Source organism: Hippopotamus amphibius, chromosome 11, assembly GCF_030028045.1.
Source record: "Hippopotamus amphibius kiboko isolate mHipAmp2 chromosome 11, mHipAmp2.hap2, whole genome shotgun sequence".
Taxonomy (NCBI): domain Eukaryota; kingdom Metazoa; phylum Chordata; class Mammalia; order Artiodactyla; family Hippopotamidae; genus Hippopotamus; species Hippopotamus amphibius.
In genome coordinates, this window is record NC_080196.1 from 90,128,133 (window position 1) to 90,147,553 (window position 19,421).

At 52.8% G+C, this 19,421-nt stretch overlaps 1 protein-coding gene across 2 annotated transcripts in view; it reads right to left on the reverse strand.

Annotated features, from left to right (window-relative positions):
* Positions 1 to 13,584, reverse strand: part of SMAD7 (SMAD family member 7) — a 30,100-nt gene extending 16,516 nt beyond the window's left edge. Inside the window, exons 1-3 of one of the 2 annotated variants that reach the window (XM_057700472.1) lie at positions 11,360 to 13,584; positions 9,947 to 10,000; positions 4,315 to 4,386 (exon numbers count right to left, since the gene is read on the reverse strand). In XM_057700472.1, the coding sequence (XP_057556455.1) occupies positions 4,315 to 4,386; positions 9,947 to 10,000; positions 11,360 to 11,972 (739 nt within the window). In that variant the 5' untranslated portion in view covers positions 11,973 to 13,584. Of the gene's footprint in view, positions 1 to 4,314; positions 4,390 to 9,946; positions 10,001 to 11,359 lie in introns of both variants that reach the window. The other variant, XM_057700471.1, reaches the window with a different exon arrangement.
* Between the last annotated feature and the right edge of the window lie 5,837 nt (positions 13,585 to 19,421).

Consider the following 19,421-nt stretch of genomic DNA (forward strand, 5'->3'; position numbering starts at 1 on the left):
CTGACTGGTCTTCACCGGGGAGTGGGTGTGCACCAGGTGAGCTGGCCTGGTCTGAGTCATCAGGCTGGCGTCTAGGGACATGTGGGTCCCTAGAAATTCAGCCTCTTAACTCCTCACAGTGGCCTGAAGAAAGGGGAGCGGGTAGGTAATGGGCTCGCTCATGGTTACACGTGCTGGTCCCTTGAATCCCCGGGAGCCCATGCTCTTGGCCACTCAGATGAACTCAATTCACCCCCAACCCCCCCACAGCATTAGGGACACCAAAGAAACCGCAAGCTGCTTGTTCCCAGGCACGGGGAGGAGACGTTAAAAACACAGCAACAGGCACCGCAGGAGAGATTCCCATTGTGCCATCACCATTCCCAGCCGGATAGCAAATGCAGCTGAAAAACTTTCCTTAAAAACAGGATGGAGCACTCTTTCCTAAGCTACTTGGTTTGAGCCCAAGTTGACTGTGGACTGATGCAGGACCACATTTTCGGATTATATGTGTGCTTTTGAACACTCTCCTCTGAGGCTCTCATAGATGCCAGCAGGGATCAGAAAACGGGAAAGAATGGTTTGGATGCTGACCTAAGGACACTCCCATTACTCAAAACTAGAAGCTATACACAGGTCTGAAGACCTTAGGAAAGGAGCTGCCCTCCCTTAGGTTGGTGGGACGGTGTCTCTCCAACAAGCATGCTTTTGTGCAGCCAAGAGATGGGTTCCCTCAACCCCCTCCTCCAGACACACCAGTATTGCCTCTCCACTGCCTCCCCCCTCCATCCCTGATATCCAGGGTGGCACTTCTTTTGAAGTGTAAATGACTGCAAATGATGCTGGCCTCCAATCCCTGCCCTAACCTGGGAGGTCAGTATGCCTGAGGCCCAACCAGCTTCAGACATCAACGTGTAAAGCTGGGTCTGCAGCGGAATAACCTAGAACTAGCAAGCAAGGTGCTATTCCTTCAGCTCCCACCCCCATCCCCCAAATCAGGACAGCAGGCAAACGGAATGAAAGCCCCCCCTGGAAACTCCAGATGGAGGCTGCCAAGATGACAGCTTAGAACACATGCTTTTAATTACCAGTGATACAGAGAAAGCTCTGGGAGCAAATCCTTTCCATTTCCACCACCAAGCGAACCTAGAAGCATCCCATGTACGTCAGAGCTCCCCAACGTGGGTATTCCTGGGCCAGGATACATGCCGGCAACAAGGGTTTGTTCTACACACCTTTCCAAAAGCACCATACCCAGTTCAGAGCCGTCCATAAACACTCCCCGGCCCCAAAGCACATATCCTCATGGAGAAGCTGTCTCTGACGTCCACCTACCCCATGTGAGAGGGACCCAGGCCTATCCCAGAGCCTGCCCACGGGCATCTGCCCGCTCATGTGTCTGTGCATGTGTCTATCTGTATGTCTGCAACACGCATACGCGCGTGCGCACGCACGCACACACACACACACACACACACACAACCAGGCACCGAGCAATCCATCTGTCTCGGAGAGCCGGCTGTCAGAAATGAAAGTACAATCTCCTGGAACCGAGTCACAGCCTTCTAAAAATGTGCCGTTTTCCCAGACTGAGGAAACTTGCAGGGGTGGGGTCCGTTCCACTGCGAGGCCCGGAGGCCTGGGCCTGTGGTCTCCCCGGCCAGCCCTGCGCTGCAAGGCTGGAATTCCAACCTGCAGCCAGCGGGCCGGCTCCCAGCGCTCCTGCCCGCCCACTCCCCTTCCTCGCAGGAAAGGGAAGGGCCAGCCTCGGAGTCACCCCGGCATCTCGGGAGGGGCGTGCCTTCGAGCACACCCCCACCCCCACCTCCGAGGCACCGCATTTCCACATTGGGCTGTTTTTTCTTTCCCTTCTTCCCTTGCCAAGAGAATCAAGTCCTGGCTCCTGCCGCCGACCTTCCTCCCACCCTAAACTGAGCCCCATTCATTAAGCCCGCTCTCAGCCAGGGCAGGACAGGAAGGAAAACAGCACACAGGGCCTATGAAAGAGACACTCAGAGAGGTGATTTCCAGCAGGAGGGGGTGGGCAGAGCCTTGTGGGCACTTTCCCTGCTCCCCACCTTGATACGCACTTGGCCCGGCCTTCCGCACAGCAGGCTCCCCCCTCCAGCCTCCTTCAGCCACCACAGCCCCCCACTGGCCTCATCCTCCACAAGGCAGACACACCCCGGCCACCAACACCACCCCCCCCCCCCCGCCCCCATGGAAAGATCAACTTCTTGGAAAGGAGGAGATCTGAGCTTTCTCCATTTACAAAACCCTCCGCCCTCGACCCAGGCCACTCCAATCATCTTTTCGGGGGCACTCTCGCTGCAGAGGGTGGAGCCCTGGGTTTTCTCAGTGCCCATCGCCTCCCCTCCAGATACCCCCAAATCAATGGCACCAATCCAAGAAACAGTTTCTTCAATTTCCCTCCACAGCACATTATTAATAAACTGCTCCAACTCTGAACGGAAAGAAGAAAGAGCTGAAACTTTGAAGCCTTGGGAATTAGTAAATCAAGAGCTAAAATTCAAAACAAATGCTCTTTCATGTGGAGCCCCCCCCCCGTCACTTTTTTTCTCTTTGCAGTCTTGCTGAACCACGCTATCCCTTCAGAGACAATCACTCCTTCCTAGCAGCTCCTCATTCATCGAAATGGCTGCAGGTACTTTGGGGGTGAGGGGAGAAGTTCACCACTGCTTTACCCCCAGTTTCTTTCTAGGACTAGAAAAACTCTTGGAAGCCCACCCGTCTTAGAAGGGGCTGAGCTGTCACACTGCTTGGCTCCTGGGCGGGGTAAGGAGGCTGGTGGCTCAGGCCAGGTGTCGTCACTTCCTCCAGCAGAGACAGACAAGATGTTATCAATAAGGCAAACCTTCCGAAAAGCCCCCTTTCAAAAGCTACCGCTTCCCTTGCTTATTTCATGTGGTTCAGAGGGGCTGGGACTCCTCCCTGCACATTCAGGATTTAAAAAATAAAACCATCTAACAACATCCTGAGTGTGCTATTTTGCCTAGACCCTTTCCTCTCCTTGGCCTTCTTTCTTTCCGGAACTCTCTCAGCCTTAGAAAGCAGAAAAGACACAGCTCACATGTCCCCGTATCTTCTTCCCTCCTCCGCCACCACGGTCCACTCCCATCCTCAGGCCCCAAGCCCCTGCCCTCTCTGGGTCCCTCTTTTTTCCTGCTCAGCTCTCATTAGGAGCTTTGAGTAAACAATACCCTCTGTCTCAGATAACAGCCAAAGTATATACTGCACCGAAATCAAAACAAACAAGGGTCTCCCTGAAGACATTCTCAGCAAGCTCAATTCCTGCAGAGGGAACTGGCTGGGATGAACCGAGCCTCAGGAACACTTGACCGCTTAGAAGTCACCTCACAAAAGAGGGTGCGCCACGGTCCCCCCCCAAAGACAGTTTTATAGCTTCCATCTGAACTGTCATGATCCTACATCAATGTCCCAAAGGCAAATGCCCAGAACTCTGCTGGATTTTCCTTTTTTTTCCCCCGGGTTACTTTCCCTCTTGTTTTATCTAGTTCTTAGAAAATCCAGTGATGGCATACTGGGGTGGGAAAAACAGGACATCTTTAGAACAAAATGGAAATGTCTCCCACTTACATTGCTAATGAGTTTTTCCAAGTATATCACTCTCTTCTCCTGTCTCTCAGGGACAATGATGCTTGGGTTCCCCAGTACCCCTCACCCAATTCCGTAACCCTCCGGCCCAGGCATTCCAGGGCCCTTGCTCACACCCGTGGGCCCTGAGGGACACCTTCCCTGCGGGGTAGCAGTGTTAGCACCTGCTGTCTGTGGTGTCCCCGCCCTGGCACTCCCATCCCCACCATGCACTGCAGATTCCTGCACGAAGCTGGACAGGGAAATAGGACTTGCAGAGAAGCATCAAGGCCATCTACTCTAAACTCCCATCCTGTACTTGGGATCTGTCTTCTCCAAGTTCCCAAAAGGTAGAACCATTTCCTTCAAGGCACCCGATGCACTTGAGGACAAGAGCAAAAAAGGGCTTAAACCCATGAACTAATGACACCAAAGTCACCAAGCGGAAGCCCCTCAAGCTGGGAGCTGCTTAACAATAACCACGAAACACGGCCCAACACCAGCCCCCAGCCGGCCCCCATTTCCAGATCTATGGAGTGGGCCCAGAATGACGAGCTGAAGGGCAACAGAGTCAACACGGATACATCCAGTTTAATGCACATAAAAGTGAGAATTAATTCCAGACCAGCTGGGGCAGCAGCAGGCCACCTTCATGCCTCCAGTCTCCAGTCATTTCAGGAGGTCCTCGAATTGCGCGGAAAATACGAGAAAGCATCTCACCTGAAAGCCCCCCAGGGGCCAGATAATTCGTTCCCCCTGTTTCAGCGGAGGAAGGCACAGCATCTGGACAGTCTGCTGTGGATTTGAAAAGGAGAGAGAAATAAATACACAAATAAATAAATAAAAACACCAAGATTAATTTTTAAGCACATTCTAAAGAGCATTAAAGAGAAACCACACATTCCAAACAGCTGACTCCTAGCCACGGTGCCGATTATTAATGGCCTGCTCAGGCTTCGCTACCCATCATAAGACAGACCACAGCACCTTGTCACCCGTCTGGGCTCCGGGCAGCCAGTTAATCATTAGTCAAGTCAGACTCGATCGCAGACGGGCTGGAATTTCTCTTTTACTGCAAGTCCTCCATTGAGGAAACCAGGTAGTTCCCAAGGTCAAAGGAGGCTCGGTTCTTCTCTCTCAACCGTGGCTGCTGTCTCCCCACCATCTTTCCCAGAGAAAGATCAAGGGCATGGCCTCTTTGCTTGGATCCAGCAGCCTCATTGCCACCCTCATCTTTTTAAAGACAGACATCCCAGTTCTTTAGGAAGAGCTGGTGTTGGGCTGAAGGGACAGCTTTTTTCTTTCTAACTGAAATATAATAAGTATTAAAAAAAAAAAAAAACCTCAAGTACAATGCAATGAAATGAATTTTACTTATGTATACACCTGTGAACCTCCCCCCCTCCCCGGCCCCCCTTTCAGGACAACAGAGAACATTCTCAGCAAGGCTCCCAGGCCTAATCCAAGCTCCCCATCTCTGGAAACCTTCCCAAGCAACCCCAGACCTGCAAGGCTCCCTGCCCTCAGTTCCTATAAAATCTTTCTGGCACCCAGTACTTGGAGTTTCCTTGTGCTGGTCTTTACTGATCTTTCACCTTCAGATCTGTCTGCCCGAACTAGACTATCACCTTCTCTTCAACGTCTGTCACCCTCAGGTGCTCAGCACAGTGACCTAAATGTTAATAAGGGTAATGACAATTCCAGATGAGAAACAGACTCGACAGCCTCCCCCCAAGCAATGAGAACAAAAAATAATGGCCACGAACCACAACTAATTAGTCCCATGAAACAAAAATACACAAGACCGCCTACGTATATCATGCACCATTGCCAACGTCAAACTTACTGAAATCCATAGAAAGAGGCCGGCTCAGGAAAGGAGCATCCCAGCTCCAAAGCAAAAACGCCGGGTCGGATGGTGCACATTCCAATCCCTCCACCCCAGGCCACTAGCAGACGTCCCTGGGATGTGCAGTACCAGTTTCCCACTGGAAGCGCCTGGACGAGATGGCAACGAGGAAGCCAAGAGAAAGAGTAGCCCAGGGGCAGGTAGCCACGGAGCTCTCTAGGGGCCCAGCAGCCGTCCTCATTCCCTGGTCGGGGGGGGGGGGGCTGGGTCCCCCAATGCTGAGGTTCTCTCTCTAATCCCTCTCTTGCATTCTCTCTCAGGCTGGAAGAACAACTTGTCAAGAATTCTTCTAAACAGGGAAGGAGGACGCAGAGGAGTGGCAGCAGCAGGCAGGGGAGAGAGAAAGGCCATGTGGGTAATCTCATTGTATCAGGGTAAAGTTAATTCCTAACAGGAATATACAGTTTTACAGGATACACTTAATCAAATAGAAAACAATAGAGGCAGGCAGGAAATGGAGTTGTTGGTTAAAGGGTGTATACCCTGTACTTTCTAAACTACTTTGGTGGCCTTCACCATGTTGGAGACAGGCTTCTACCTACCCCCCCAAACAGAAGACACCCCCACATTTAAACATGATGACTTATCCACGGCCATTCCCTCCCTCCACCGCCGCCCCAGCTTTGGCTGGCTGAATCCCAGGGGCAAGGTGTGTTTCAAAGGAAGAGCCCGCATCTCGGGGCAGAGCTGGAACCACATTCAGGGTTGTCTGTCTCAGATCAAAGCTAAGCCAGCTCCACACTGCCAACCACAAGCATTTCTATGAAATGGTGCTCTGCCCTTTGTGCAGCGCCTTTGATCTCAGGAGGGACTCACAAACATTAATTACGTCTCCCTACAACCCCTGTGAAGTAGCAAGGTATACCTGTTTGACACGCACCCAGGTAAACTGAGGCATCGTTGAATAGCCCAAGGGGACACCCAGTGAGCTGGGCCACACCCAGGGGTTCAACCCTCTCCTTCCCCAGGCAGGCCGAGTCCTCACTCTCCTTACTGCAGGTAGCTGGGTTGAGACAGTCTTCTTCAGCATCCCGACTGGCCTCGAGCTCCTGCCAAACTAGTAAAGGTCAAAGAGGCCACACCTCCGTCTCTAACCCACAAAAAAGCTCCGCTGAGATAGCTCTCCAAAGTCAGGGTCTCAGCTTATGTCATGTTGCCTGCTCCCCAGAGCCTAGGCTGGCACACTCAGAAGCTCTAGGCTACTCCTGGCTCTTCTCACCGCTAAACACTACCAAGCACCCGGAAAGTGCTGGGTTCTGTGGGAGACTCATGCAGCTAGAGAGCCCTTGAAGATGCATGCCTGGGAGCAGCCAAGGAACGAGCTGAGCTGCTACAAGGGGTACAAGGTGACGGAGCTGGGGACCCTACTCCTCTCATTCTGAGAATGGTTTCCAGACAGCCAGGATATTCTTGTCAACTTAGTTCTGAGCTTCCTAAGTACCATCTGGGGCAGAGAAGCCACCACCACCACCATTATGCCCCATGCATCCCAGCTCTGCCCCAATCCACGATTCTGGTTACAGAAGGACTGTCCAGTGCACTGGAATCATCAATGCATTTTAGGCAGGCACCCCATCAGGCCTGTAGAATGACTGAACCAACAGATGAATCAACGAACCATCTAATCTGATCACCTGCATTTAAAAACAGGCCTGGAAAAGTTAAGCGTGGCCTGAGTTAAGAGGTAAATGCAGGGCTAGATCCCAGACTTCTCAACTAGGCTTCGGAGGCCTGACCTGCCAACAGGTACTGGTCACCTGGACCCCCAGCCTAAGCAAGTAGCATGTACCCAGCAGTCTCCCCACACTGCCCAAGCCATTCTTCAAATCTTTCAGACCTTCAGATAGCGAGGATACAGGAAGCAGAGCCTACACAGCAATCCCTCCCAGCATCCCCGCTCCATAAACTGAGATCTCATTCTAACAGCACGCTCTTACTCCTGGAGTGATGGGGGTGGGGGTGTCCTGAGTTCTGACAGCCTCAAGTCACAGCCACCCTGCTCCTAACATCCAGCCATGTCTAACACTCCTTCCCAGAATTTCCTGTTGACTTCGATCCACCTAGTACCCAGGTCTACAAAAGTCAGGCCATCCCAGAGGCTGCAGTGGAATGGCTTGACCCATAGCAAAATGGAGCTCCCAACTTTTAGCCTTGGCATTCCTCCAAGACGGCAGGGGGACCAGGCCCCAGCCTCTCCCCACCGCCTCTGCCCAACCTGGAGACTTCACAGAGGAGATTCCCTTAGCTGTGCAACTGGTTAAGATTTTAATAGCTGTCCATTGAAACCTTATGGCTGGCTCTCACCTAGTAACCCAAGACCAAAAATTCAACCTACGACTTTGAAACTTAAGAATGTAAACGGCTGATCTAAATTCCCCAGCCAAATACTCTCCCCCTTGTACATGGCAAAGGGAAAAACCTGAGGCAGCAGCCCATCTGTGTGTCTGACCTCAATGCCCCTGGCCGCATCAGCCAGCAAACCCAGCCCCAGCCCTGGCCGCCCTCCCACCACGGGGGCTTCGCCGGTTAGCACCCTCACATTCTTACACAAAGACGGTGTTTTTCACTCCTTTTTTTTTGTTTTGGGGTTTTCTGGTTGGGGGGGTTGTTTTCGAGTGTTATGGTTTTGTTTTGTTTGGTTTTTTTTTCGGTTTTGTTTTACAGAAACGTTTTTGGGTGAGTAACCAGCTGTTTGAGTTTCCGATTGGCAGGTTAATCACTTCCTATTGGCTGATCTGGAGAACTTTTCTCCCCCTTGGAAAGGCACATTCCTGTCTTTGTGGCTTCTCTGTTTACACACATTTTGCTACCTAATGTCAACACTTGCTAATGAATAAATATATCACTCCACTCACTGAAAATGAGGTCCTGGCCTGAGAGGGTGACTGCTTGAATCCGGTGAACAGATCTGTCCTGCTATCTCTGCAGGAAACCCAAGAAAATGTGGTCCCTCTTTCCTATGGTTTTAGGAAGTTTCTCGGAACATTTCCCCCTAGTCTCCTTTACCCCTGGGGCCAAGGTGACTGGCCTCTCTCTCTCTTTCAAGAAAAATCTCCAAACTTGAAGACTACACAAGGAAAAACAAAAACAGGACAGAGATGTCCCCTTGGAGAACTAAGCTCAGAAAAGAATTCTTGAGTCTTGATGCCAAAACCCAGTCAAGTTACATTCTTAGAGAAAACAGAGCTTGGTCATTCCAGTTAACGTTTGTTACAAATACAGAGCTGGTTATCTCCTCATTAATGACCATTTATCTGGTGTTTTGTAAATCGAAAGCAAAATATCACATGCTTTGCAGGCCACTTATTAGACAGGCACCAGGCAAGCAGCAACGCCTTCCGACTGGAGGGAGCGTGGAGTCGGGGAGGGCTGGCTGGAAAGCATGGGCTTCGGTTACACTGTTCATTAAAGTATTTAATTTATGACAACGCCCCAGCAAAACTTTTAATTAGTGGGGGGAAAGGCCCAACTCATGAGGCAGAAGGACTTGCAGAATTCCAAGAGGGAAATGGGGCCCAACCCTTCACTTCTTCTCCCAGAACCTTGGCAAAATAAAAATATCACAAGCATTGCATTTTTCTGGCACCAGTGTAGACCAAAATCACAATCCATACTTTCAAGCAAACGAACCTCTTGATGTAAGAAGGGGTTCCAGGAATCGAGGTCCCATCAAAGTTGTTAACCCTGAGTCCCAGTTTTTTTGGACCCTGCTCCCCTGGCACTGTCCGCCCCTGCACTGCCAGCCAGAAGCTGAATGCAGACAAACGCAACAGGGCTGGTGCCAGTCTCAAGTGGGGCTTCTGCCCTGGCCCTGTGCCAGCCAGTGACAAAGCAACAGGCAGGCAGAGCTATGCTAAAAACTTTTATAGCCCCCACCAGGAATTCTGAGAAAACCAGGAAAGAGCTGTTAGATTTACTTCTGAAATTTTCTAATCTCTTCCTCCAAAACAAAGTCATCTCTGCACCTTTTAAACTGTCTTTCCTCCCATTGGGTTATGCATTCTTCACAGGATACTTCTGGCACTCACAAAGTCTCCGAGGTTTCCCATCAACCTGTCCTATTTGGCTCCCAAGACACTTCTGTGTGGATCAAATTCCACGTGTTAAAAGCTGAGCCAACTTGGGTTATGCAGTGCAAATACATGAAAAAAGGAGCAAAATGGAAAGCATATCTAGGAAACATCTTTGCAAAAAGAAAGATATATGTATACATACACATACAGACATACACACACACACACACACACACACACGCATTATCTCCAGCTCCAGTCACAACAAAACAGAAAAAAATCCACCAAATTTCCAACAGAGGAAACCTATAACCACCTCGGGGCAAGTCCAGCGTCTCCCCACGCCGCTGCCTAGACATACAAATCCGCGTTCTAGAGACTCCATTTCTAACTTAAGATAGGAAGGATATTTTTAAAAGCACCTACTCACCAGTTGGTTTGAGAAAATCCATCGGGTATCTGGAGTAAGGAGGAGGGGGAGACTCTGGAATTAAAAAAGAAAGAGAAAATAAAGGCCGAGCCATGAGAAAGAGAGATAGAAACTTATGATAACAGAGGCATTCTTTTAGCCCAACTGTTTGTCTTAGCTGTGGGGGTTGGAGGCAGGGCCGCGAGGCGGTGATTGCCTTGATATTTAGCTGTCAGATAAACAAAAGAGGCCGCCTGGCGCCAGCCTCCGCGCTCCGCTCCTCCACGTCTGCGGCCGCCGCCGCCGCCGCTCTCGGCCGGCCCGGCTGGAAAGCACCGGCTCGGCCGGGGCCGCGCACTTCACAGTCCACAAGGCGGCGGGGCCACGAAGCCCCCTCCCCGTCGCAGGGCCTCAGACCCCACTCCCACCACCACCTCCCGGCCCCCCCCCCGCCCCGCCCCGTCCCCCAGGGGTGCAATTCACCTCCGCCACCGCTGCTCCGCTCCGCACCCGCGCGGGGAACACGGGCTTCCCCTCTGCCAGCCCACCCGGGAGCTGCACCCCAAGAGCGCGGGCGAGTTTGGATTTGTGGGCGCCCGAGGTGCAGCCCGCCCCCACACAAAGACGTAGAGAAAAGGGAATCAATGGAGGCGGCTGGCAGGATAAAGAGGAGGAGGCTGGGCTCTCAACTGAGAAGCCCAGGCCCCAGCGCAGTCGGCGGCAGCATCGTCACGGAGGCAACGGGGCAAACCATCCTACAGTCAGTAACTGTGCTTCCCTGTGCTGTTAGAAAGGAAAAAGTAGAGGGCACCCAACTTCTCCCGACTGCTTGTTCACGTTCACCCTGGCTGGCAGACTTGAGAGCAGGTATCCAGCTCGGCCTCCCCATCCTAACTCTCTCTGCCTCAAAAACCCAAAGCTGCGCGGGGCAGGGCAGTCTCCCGGCCCCTTGTGTCGGACGTGACTCTCTTTATTTACTAAAGGAGAGCCTTACTCTCTAGCCTTTACAACTGCTTTTCCCAGCCTTCCTTGGCGGGCTTGGACCGAATCCAACTCGGCCACACACCTCAACGCCTTTCCCAGTGCGGGGGAGGCGTGACCCCCCCCCCCCCCACTTCTCTCTGCACCCCTTGGCTGATCCGGAAACAAGGGCATCTAATTTTTAACCCCACGTCTGGGGAGTGTGTGCATGAACAATGCCCAAAGCCCCCCTCGGGTCAACAGAGGGGAGAAAACTGGAAAGGAACCCCCAAGGAATGCCTTTCCAGTATTCCCTAGTCCCTTCTCCACCTTTGTCCCCCAAGTCTCCTCCCAGGAGGAGATGTACACTCCCCTCCGGCGAGGTGGCTGCACAAACACACAGCCCAATGGGGCTTTTATTCCACCACCTGAGCACCAGGGGGAGGGAAGGGTGGGCGCAGAACAACTTCTTACCTAGTTCGCAGAGTCGGCTAAGGTGATGGGGGTTGCAGCACACCAGCTCGGGGTTGATCTTCCCGTAAGATTCACAGCAACACAGCCTCTTGACTTCCGAGGAATGCCTGAGATCCGGCCACCTGAACACTTTGCACAGCAGGAGGGGGAGCGAGTAGGACGAGGGCGGCTGCGCGGGCTGCGAGCCGGCGGGCGCCCCCAGGCCCAGCCTGCAGTCCAGGCGGCCAGGCAGCAAGAGGCACGCGGTGCGCGTACCGCCGTGGGACTCCACGGCCTGGAGCAGCAGCTCCAGCTGCCGTTCCTTCAGTTTCTTGAGCACCGAGTGCGTGAGCGCCTTCAGATCCGCCTCGGCGCCCCCGGCCGCGCCGGCGCCCGCGGCTGGGGGGTGGGGATGGTGGTGACCTTTGGCACCTCGCACCGCCTTGCCCAGGCAGCAACCAGCCCTGCCTGCGCCGCCGCCACCGGCCCCATGCGCCCGGCCGGCCGTCGCCCCTTCTCCCCGCAGCTCGCCTCCTCCTCCGCCTCCCCCCGCGCCCTCCTCCTCGTCCTCGCCGCCGGGCGCACGGCTCCTCCAGAGACGCCGGACGAGCGCAGATCGTTTGGTCCTGAACATGCGGGGCGAGGAGGCGAGGAGAAAAGTCGTTTGCCGGCTAAGGAGCGAACATGACCTCCGCACACCATGAAGAAGTCGGGCGCCGAGTTGGGGCAGCAGGCGCAGGCGACAGCAGCAGCAGCAGCAGGGGCCCTGGCAGGAGCGGCGGCGGCCCGAGGGGCGCTCCGTGGCATGCGCCAGTCTCCCGGAGGCCGGGGCGCGCGCGGGGGCCCGGGGGCGCCCGCCGGGGCTCGGGGGCCTGCGCTCCGGCTGCCCCACCCCGCGCGGCCCGCGCCGTGCGCGGCTCTCGGGCCCCGGCGCACCCCGGAGGAACGCGGCCGCCGCTTCCCTGGGGGCGGCGAAGCCTACCCCGGTCGGCGCCTCCCCAAAAAGAGGCCCCCCCGCAGCGGCTCCCGAGTGTCGGGCTCGCCAGCCTCGGCTGCCTACATGGAAGATCCGCGGGGAGGGGTGGGGGGGAACGAGAGGCGTTCGGCTGGGCTGCTGGAGGGAGGAAAAAGCCTCTTTCCCCCTTGCTAAGCAACTTAATTTGGGGGTGGGGAGAAGCAGGCAATTAAAAGAAAAAAAAAAAAGCAGGCACGCGATTTATTTTTTTCCTCTATATCCTTAGTAACCGGATCTCCTTGAATTCCGTGCACACGAAGACTCGAGGGAGGGGGCTGAGTGGACTTCACCCCGCATGAGATGTCTGGCGAAATAAGGAGGCTCTCTCAAAATCTAAGAACCAAACACGCAAAGCCCAAAATGAAAAACACCACCTCCTCGCACCCCGGAGGTCTGGGGGCGTCCGGCTGGACCTGGGGTTTAAAAAAAGAAAATGTTCACAAAGTAGAACAAGACGTTTGAGGGGTGGAAAAAACGTATCCACGAGTTACATCCCCCTTTTTTCCTTGCAGAGCCCCGCTGGTCTTCCTCTCCTTTTCTTCTGCCAAAAAAAAAAAAATCGTATATTTTTTTTAATCCACAGAAAGCTTTGGCTAGGCTGCTTCAATCCTTCGCATCTGGGTGATTTAGGGGAGTCTCTGGTCTTTCCTCTTGCGCTCCCGGGGGCCCCGGTCCTCAGCGGGGACTTCCTCGGGGCTGACGGGGGCGCAGGGGCAGAAGATGCTGCGGCGGCGGCTGCGCCCCGCGGGGCTGACAGCGCGGGGGAGGGCGGCACGGCGGCCGCGGCGGGCCCCTGGCAGGTCGCGCGCTCTCGCCCTCTGCTCTCTAGTGCGGGGGCCGCCGGCGCCCCCTCCCCTGGCCGCTGCTGGCCGCCGGGGCTCCCCGTATGGGCTGCTCGCCCCGACTCGGCTGCGGCGGCTGGAGGCCCCGGGGTCCCTCACGCCGCCTTCTCCTCCGAGACTCTCCTCGTCGCGGCCGGGAGCCTCCTTGTCCCCCGTCCGCCCTCTCCTGGCGCTCGGGTCCCTCTGCCGCCGCCGGGGGCTCGCCGCGCCGCACTCAGGGGCTCCTGGGCCGGGCGCTCGGCAGCTCGGCGCCGGCGGGCTGGCTCTGTCTCGGGCAGCTCTCTCCGGCGCGGCGAGCGGACCGAGCACGGCGCCCGGCTGGCTCGGCTGGCGCGGCTCGGGGACAGGCTCCTCCGTGCGCCGAGCAGGCGAGCGAGTGTGCCCGGGGCTCGCCGCCTCCCGCAAGGCCTCCCGCCCCCGCCCCCTTCCCTCCCCCTTCCTCCCCCTTCCCTCCCCCGCCCCCAGTCGCCGCCGCCGCCGCCTCCTCCCCGCCCCCCCGCCCCCCCCGCCGGGCCCTCTGCTCTGCTGGTTCCACTGCGCAGTGGCGCGCCCGGCTCCGGCCTCGTCACGTGGCCGTCTAGACACCCTGTCGCTTTAAAAAAAAAAAAAGCGATTGTGTTTCGCAAACAACAGATCGGGTTTCTAAAAGCTATTTCTCCCCCCCCCCCGCCCCCCGCCACCGCCACCCCCTCCCGGGTCTGCAGAGGGGCGACCAATGGGGGCGGGGGGGGCGAATAAAGGTGGGGAGCAGAGAAGCTCCCAGAATCGACTGAGACCTGGCGGAATCAGAGGAGAAATAGGAAGACCCAAGAGCACCGATCGGGCTTCGCCGGCGAGTTTTGGAGCGAAGCGAGCGGGTCGGTGTCCGGATTTAGACCCAGCCCGCGGAGCTTCGCAGTGGCCGTCCCGCGCGCGCTCGCCCTAACGCTTCATTCATTCGTTTTGTTTTAGAGGCCTTGGCGACGGATCCCCTGGCCGCCGCGCGGGAGGGAAGGGGGAGGAGAGCGCTGTCTCCGTTTAAAAGACATTTACACCGGACTGGACCGAGGCCCTGGGAAGTGTGCGCTGGAGGGAACAGCCGGGCCGCCGAGGGCGGGGAGGCGGCGCGAATGTGACCTCAGCGGCGGCCGCGCGCTCCCTCCCGCCCTCTCCCGCTCCGGGCTCGGGTTTCTAGGACTGCCTGGAGAAGTGTGTCTTGTGCAAAGCTCTGGAATGCATTTGGCTGGCTGACGAGTTGCGAGGGGCAGCATCCTGGCGGGGGGGGAGGGGCTCGCCCGCCCGCCGCGGGCAGGTTTCCTCCGGAGCCCGGAAGACCTCCGCCACCCCGCCTCCCGGCGCGGGAAGGTTACCTTCCGAGCAGACCTGCCTAGGGCATGCATATGCATGTGGGGCCTGTTTCTTCGCCCTCTTCGGCCCCGTAGCTTTCAAGGCGCTTAGAGGCAGAGAGTTTATCCCCTTACCCGAGGCTTTAGAGAAGCATAGACCCAGCTGGCAGACTATTGCATGGAAATGGGTAAGGCGTTGGTGGGGCAAAGAACCAGATTACATTTACTTCGTGAAAGCTGTTGGTACTGAGAAACGTAATGATTTAAATATATACGCATCATTATTGACGAGGCCACTAGTTGGCATGGTGGTCTAACCTCACATCCTATGCAGTGAAATAAGATTTCTTTAAAAAGTCATTTAGAATTGTGAGATCAGGACGACTATGAAACTCACTGGGGATTTTAACGAATCTTTAGAAAAGGTGAAATGAACTATTTTCATTTTCCCAGCTACGTTATGCTCCTTTAAATGGAAAAGGCACGCACACGAAAAAATAATAAAAAAAAAACCAAAAAAGAGAAAAAAGTAATAAAATAAAAGGAAAAAGCACAGACGAATCTCAGATTTATAGTTCAACCGCCTCCCATCGAGCAACTTAATAGGTGTCTGTATGTCCTAGGTGCATAATAAATATTTAGGATATTTAAGAATCAACAGACTTGAATAGGCATTTGACCATTTCCCCCAAACCCACCAAGAGCACCTTTGGAGATATAAATGTGAGAGAAAATCACAATCATCTCTAGGCAAGGAGCCCTGAAGCTCATTGACCTAGAAGACCCGGAAATGCCAAGCAGTGCAGAAACGTTCAGGACAGGGCAGCAGCTGGCATTCTAGACATTTAACTTGTAAGCTACATAGGCTGCAATTGTATAAGATCATGATCTTATTACAAATAAAAATATTGCTTATCAAAAAGGGCATTGAAACCTGTGTCTGTGGGTGTGTGGGTGGGTGTGTGTGTGTGTGGAACTTTCTGAACAAGCAACCTGCAAAGACAGCAGCAGAGAAAGCTCCAGAGAAAATGAATTTGGGTGATTTCATCATCATAGGCAGGGAAAGACAAAAGAGGCAGAAATGGGATTTCTGAGCCAACCGGGAAACATATAATACACTCACCTCAGAAAGGCTTAGAAAGAATACCTGATTCTTGGCTGGGACTCTGCCACTCACCGGTTAAATAACACACTAGTGGTGATCCTCACGTTAGATGAGCTCTTGGCAGGGTTTACCAAGCTTTCTGGGCCAGTTTCCTGCCCTCGTGGGGTCCCATTCCCTCTCTCTGCTCTGGACCTCGCTAGAAGATGGTCACTTCCCTAGCGAGGCTAGGCCACACCACAAAGTGACAGGAAGGTCTTAAATAAGCAGTGAAAGCAAAAGGCCTATTTCTAATTAAGCTTCTTGGCTAAATGGAGAATCTGAAGACTGGGAAATCTGGCCAACAGTGCTAACACTCTGGGATGAGAGGCCAGAGCACACACAGGGCAGGTAGAGTTAGTGGGTGTTTCGGGAGTTGAATCTGACGTCACAACTTGTCTGGGTGGAACATGCATATACTTGCAAAGATATGTTCGCATATAGTGTAATTGTGGGTGCTTTCGTCCAGGCGTCACCCCTGTCTTGCCCTCTCTACATGGCTTTCCTCCTCCATTTTACTGCCCTAGGTAGACAGTGGGTGGGTTGCTGGGCAAGTACCTACAGTGGTTGGTGCTGCTTTATAGCTCCCTGGCATCCCCTGAATCAGTTAACACCCCAAGCCTTCCTGAGAGCCAGCCCCACCCCGTTCACATGCTTATTCTTTTCCTTTCCAAGAAAGAAGCTGGAAGGTAGAGGAACTCCTGGCTGGCTGGTGTGCCTAGAAAGGGAGTTCCTTTCCTTTCCACAGGCACAAATGAGACCGACAAGCACCCCGTTTCAAACTCTTCTGATCCTTAAAAAAAAAAAAAAGTTTAGGAGTTCATCAAACTATTGTGAATGAGTTTGATTCTAATCATTTGCTGGCAGGGAATATGGAATAAAATATCTCATTTGCAGTTGTTTATTTCCTGTTGTGGCTTCTATTTTCATCTTTTAGTCACTTTGGTGATAGTAATCAAACCCTAATCATGGTGCAGCCACAAGTCACAGAGACCAAAATAACTTGCAGCAGAGTTATGACAAACAAGGATGGAGTCAGCTAAAGACCTGGCTACTTAATCACTGGCCCCTGGCACCCGAAGGACTGCGGGGGCTGCCATTTGACTGACCACTGGCTAAGCACCTAGAGGAGAGAGGAAGCCAGAGGGAAATTGCTCCAGGGTCCCTGGTCTTGAGCAGTCAGGGCCCCAGGGTGCGTGAGGAAGGAGGGCAGCAGAGTGCACAGGAAGTGGAGGAGAAGCAGGTAAACCCTCCGCAACTGCCAGGGGGAAATTGACACGAAAGAGAAAGAGGAGGACAGAAAAAGAGAACCTGAAAAACTCTCTACAACTACAAGCAACTCTAAGCAAAAGCTTGAATAAATAAATAAATAAATAATACGTCCTGTCCGGGGAAGACAGCATTCTTCCTTTCAGTACTTTTCTCATCTTCAGTGGTTCTTGGAAGAGAAGGGCAGAGAGAGGCCCCAAAGGGCATGTGGGTGTGTCGGTGGTGGGGCCAAGGGCCAGGGTGAGGAAGGGATGAGGATTTTTCCTTGCCGAAGCCAAAGAAGAAACAACTGAAGAGGCCAAAAAAGTGTTGGAAAATATCGACATTTCTTGCACAACTGTCCCTTGAAAAATGTGTGAGTGAGCCCTCAACCATCCTGAACTGGCAGCAATACAAGTGGAAGTGATGGTTCATGAAAGGAAGACGGCATGAGTGACGCTGATGTGACAATCAGCACTTCTTGGCTTATCTTAGAAGAACGAGAACATAAGTGAATGAAATGCATCTAATTCACAATCAAATAAAGATGCTATAAACCCTGACTCATCAAATATTCTTATATTACAGACATGCTGTCAACTGATCGATAACATTTGCCAGGTGGCTCTCCAGGGTGCTCAACTGAGTACAGGGGCTAGAGAGGGAGGGGCAGGATAAAATGAATGTTCTTATGAAAGAGACAAGAGAAACACCCAGAAAAAGTAAAGATCTAGGGCAGCAGAGACATTAAAATATATAGTCATATAGGGCTTCCTAGGTGGCGCAGTGGTTAAGAATCCGCCTGCCAATGCAGAGGACACGGGTTTGATTCCTGCTCCAGGAAGATCCCACATGCCGTGGAGCAACTAAGCCCATGTGCCAAAAAAAAAAAAAAAAAAAAATATATATATATATATATATATATATATATATATATATATATATAGTCATATAGATACAGTTTCCTTCCAGGAGGGACACTGGATGGCTGAAGAAAATGAATGGGAGAGAAACTTCACTGCGTATGACTTTTTTGCACCTTTTCAACTTTGTACCATGTGAACGTGTTACTTATTCAAAAATATACAGATTTAAAGGTTTTTTTAAAACCCCAGCCTGCTTTTCTCATTTCCTGAACTTCGCTTTTCTGATGTCCTTGTAGAAAAGGACGAGTTGGTGAGGTCCCATGTGGAAGTGAGGCTGTAGACAGCTTCTCTCCCCATGGGGCAGTTACTACAGGAAGGCTGATGACAACAGAGGCCAATGTGTCATCCCAGACGGCAAGGGTGGAGGCTGCCTTGTCATGACCCTGGCAAGAGTCAGTGAGGAAACACGCCAGTCCTAATCAAAAGTCATTCTAGATATCAGTCAGGTGCAAGTCCTAACCCGGGAGGACAGCCTCATAAACACTGGCGTCTCGACCACAGAGGCACAGGAAGGAGCCTGTCTCATCTGAGAAAAGGAGAGCTGCGTTTTTGGGACATGATTCTCAATCCATGTAGCCATAATTGATTCAAGAGGTAGTGCCGGGTACCAGGCGTGACCTCTGAGACGTATAAAGGTACATTAAACAGCCTCTGCCCTCGAGAAGTGCATCATCTAGGAAAGGGCTAGAAATATGAAAACAGCCAGCCCTCAAGAATGGAGCAAGAACAGGGTGAGCAAGAATGGAGGCCCCTGCTTGCACGAACAGAAGATCAAGGGATTTATTCTGTCTGGGAGGGGGTCTCAGAAAGTTTCCCAAAGGAAGAAATATTTGGAACTAGATTGGCTGAGTTGACAACCAGTCTGGGGTGTCATGAGAGAAATGATCCTATTCCAAAGGAAAGCACGACAGAAAGAAACAATTGGTAGGTTTCTGTCCACTTCCAGCTAAGTCTTCAAAACTAAGCTGAGTCTTCAAAACTCAAGCCGCACTTGTCACTTTGAGTCTATAACTTTATCTATAAACACTCCTAAGCCTCAAGGGGTTTAGGGATGGAGGTGAGGCCCTGCAATGGATGTTCAGAAAGATCACCTCCCTCAGAGTGAAGTTTTCTTTTTAGAAAGAAATTGCAGGCACAACACGACATCATCTATAACCACAGAAAAGTTTCTTCTCGAATAACTGGGAAAATCTCCTGATCTCCATTCCTCAAATCAACAGTCAGGCCTCCCTTGTGGCAAACTGCTTCATGTCAGGAGGCAATGCCAGTTTTAACACAAGGGAAGGGAAGAGCTTCCAGCGTGAAGCTGGCCTGTGATGGCTCGGTAATAGGGGTGCTTAGATAATGGTCCCAAATGCCAGTAATGAAAAATTAGGATTCGCCATTGCAGTACAGACAGGGAGACATGCAGTTTGGCTGATTTCCACTTGCACTAAAAACATTGATTTTAAAGACAGCAAAGCAAAGAAAATAAATGTTGAGCCTCACTCAGAGGCACCCCGATGAGCTCTGCTGTTATTCTTCACTATCCATGCTGCAGAGAGAGTCTGCATTTGAACTTCAAGGCACAATCAAATGGACTTGAA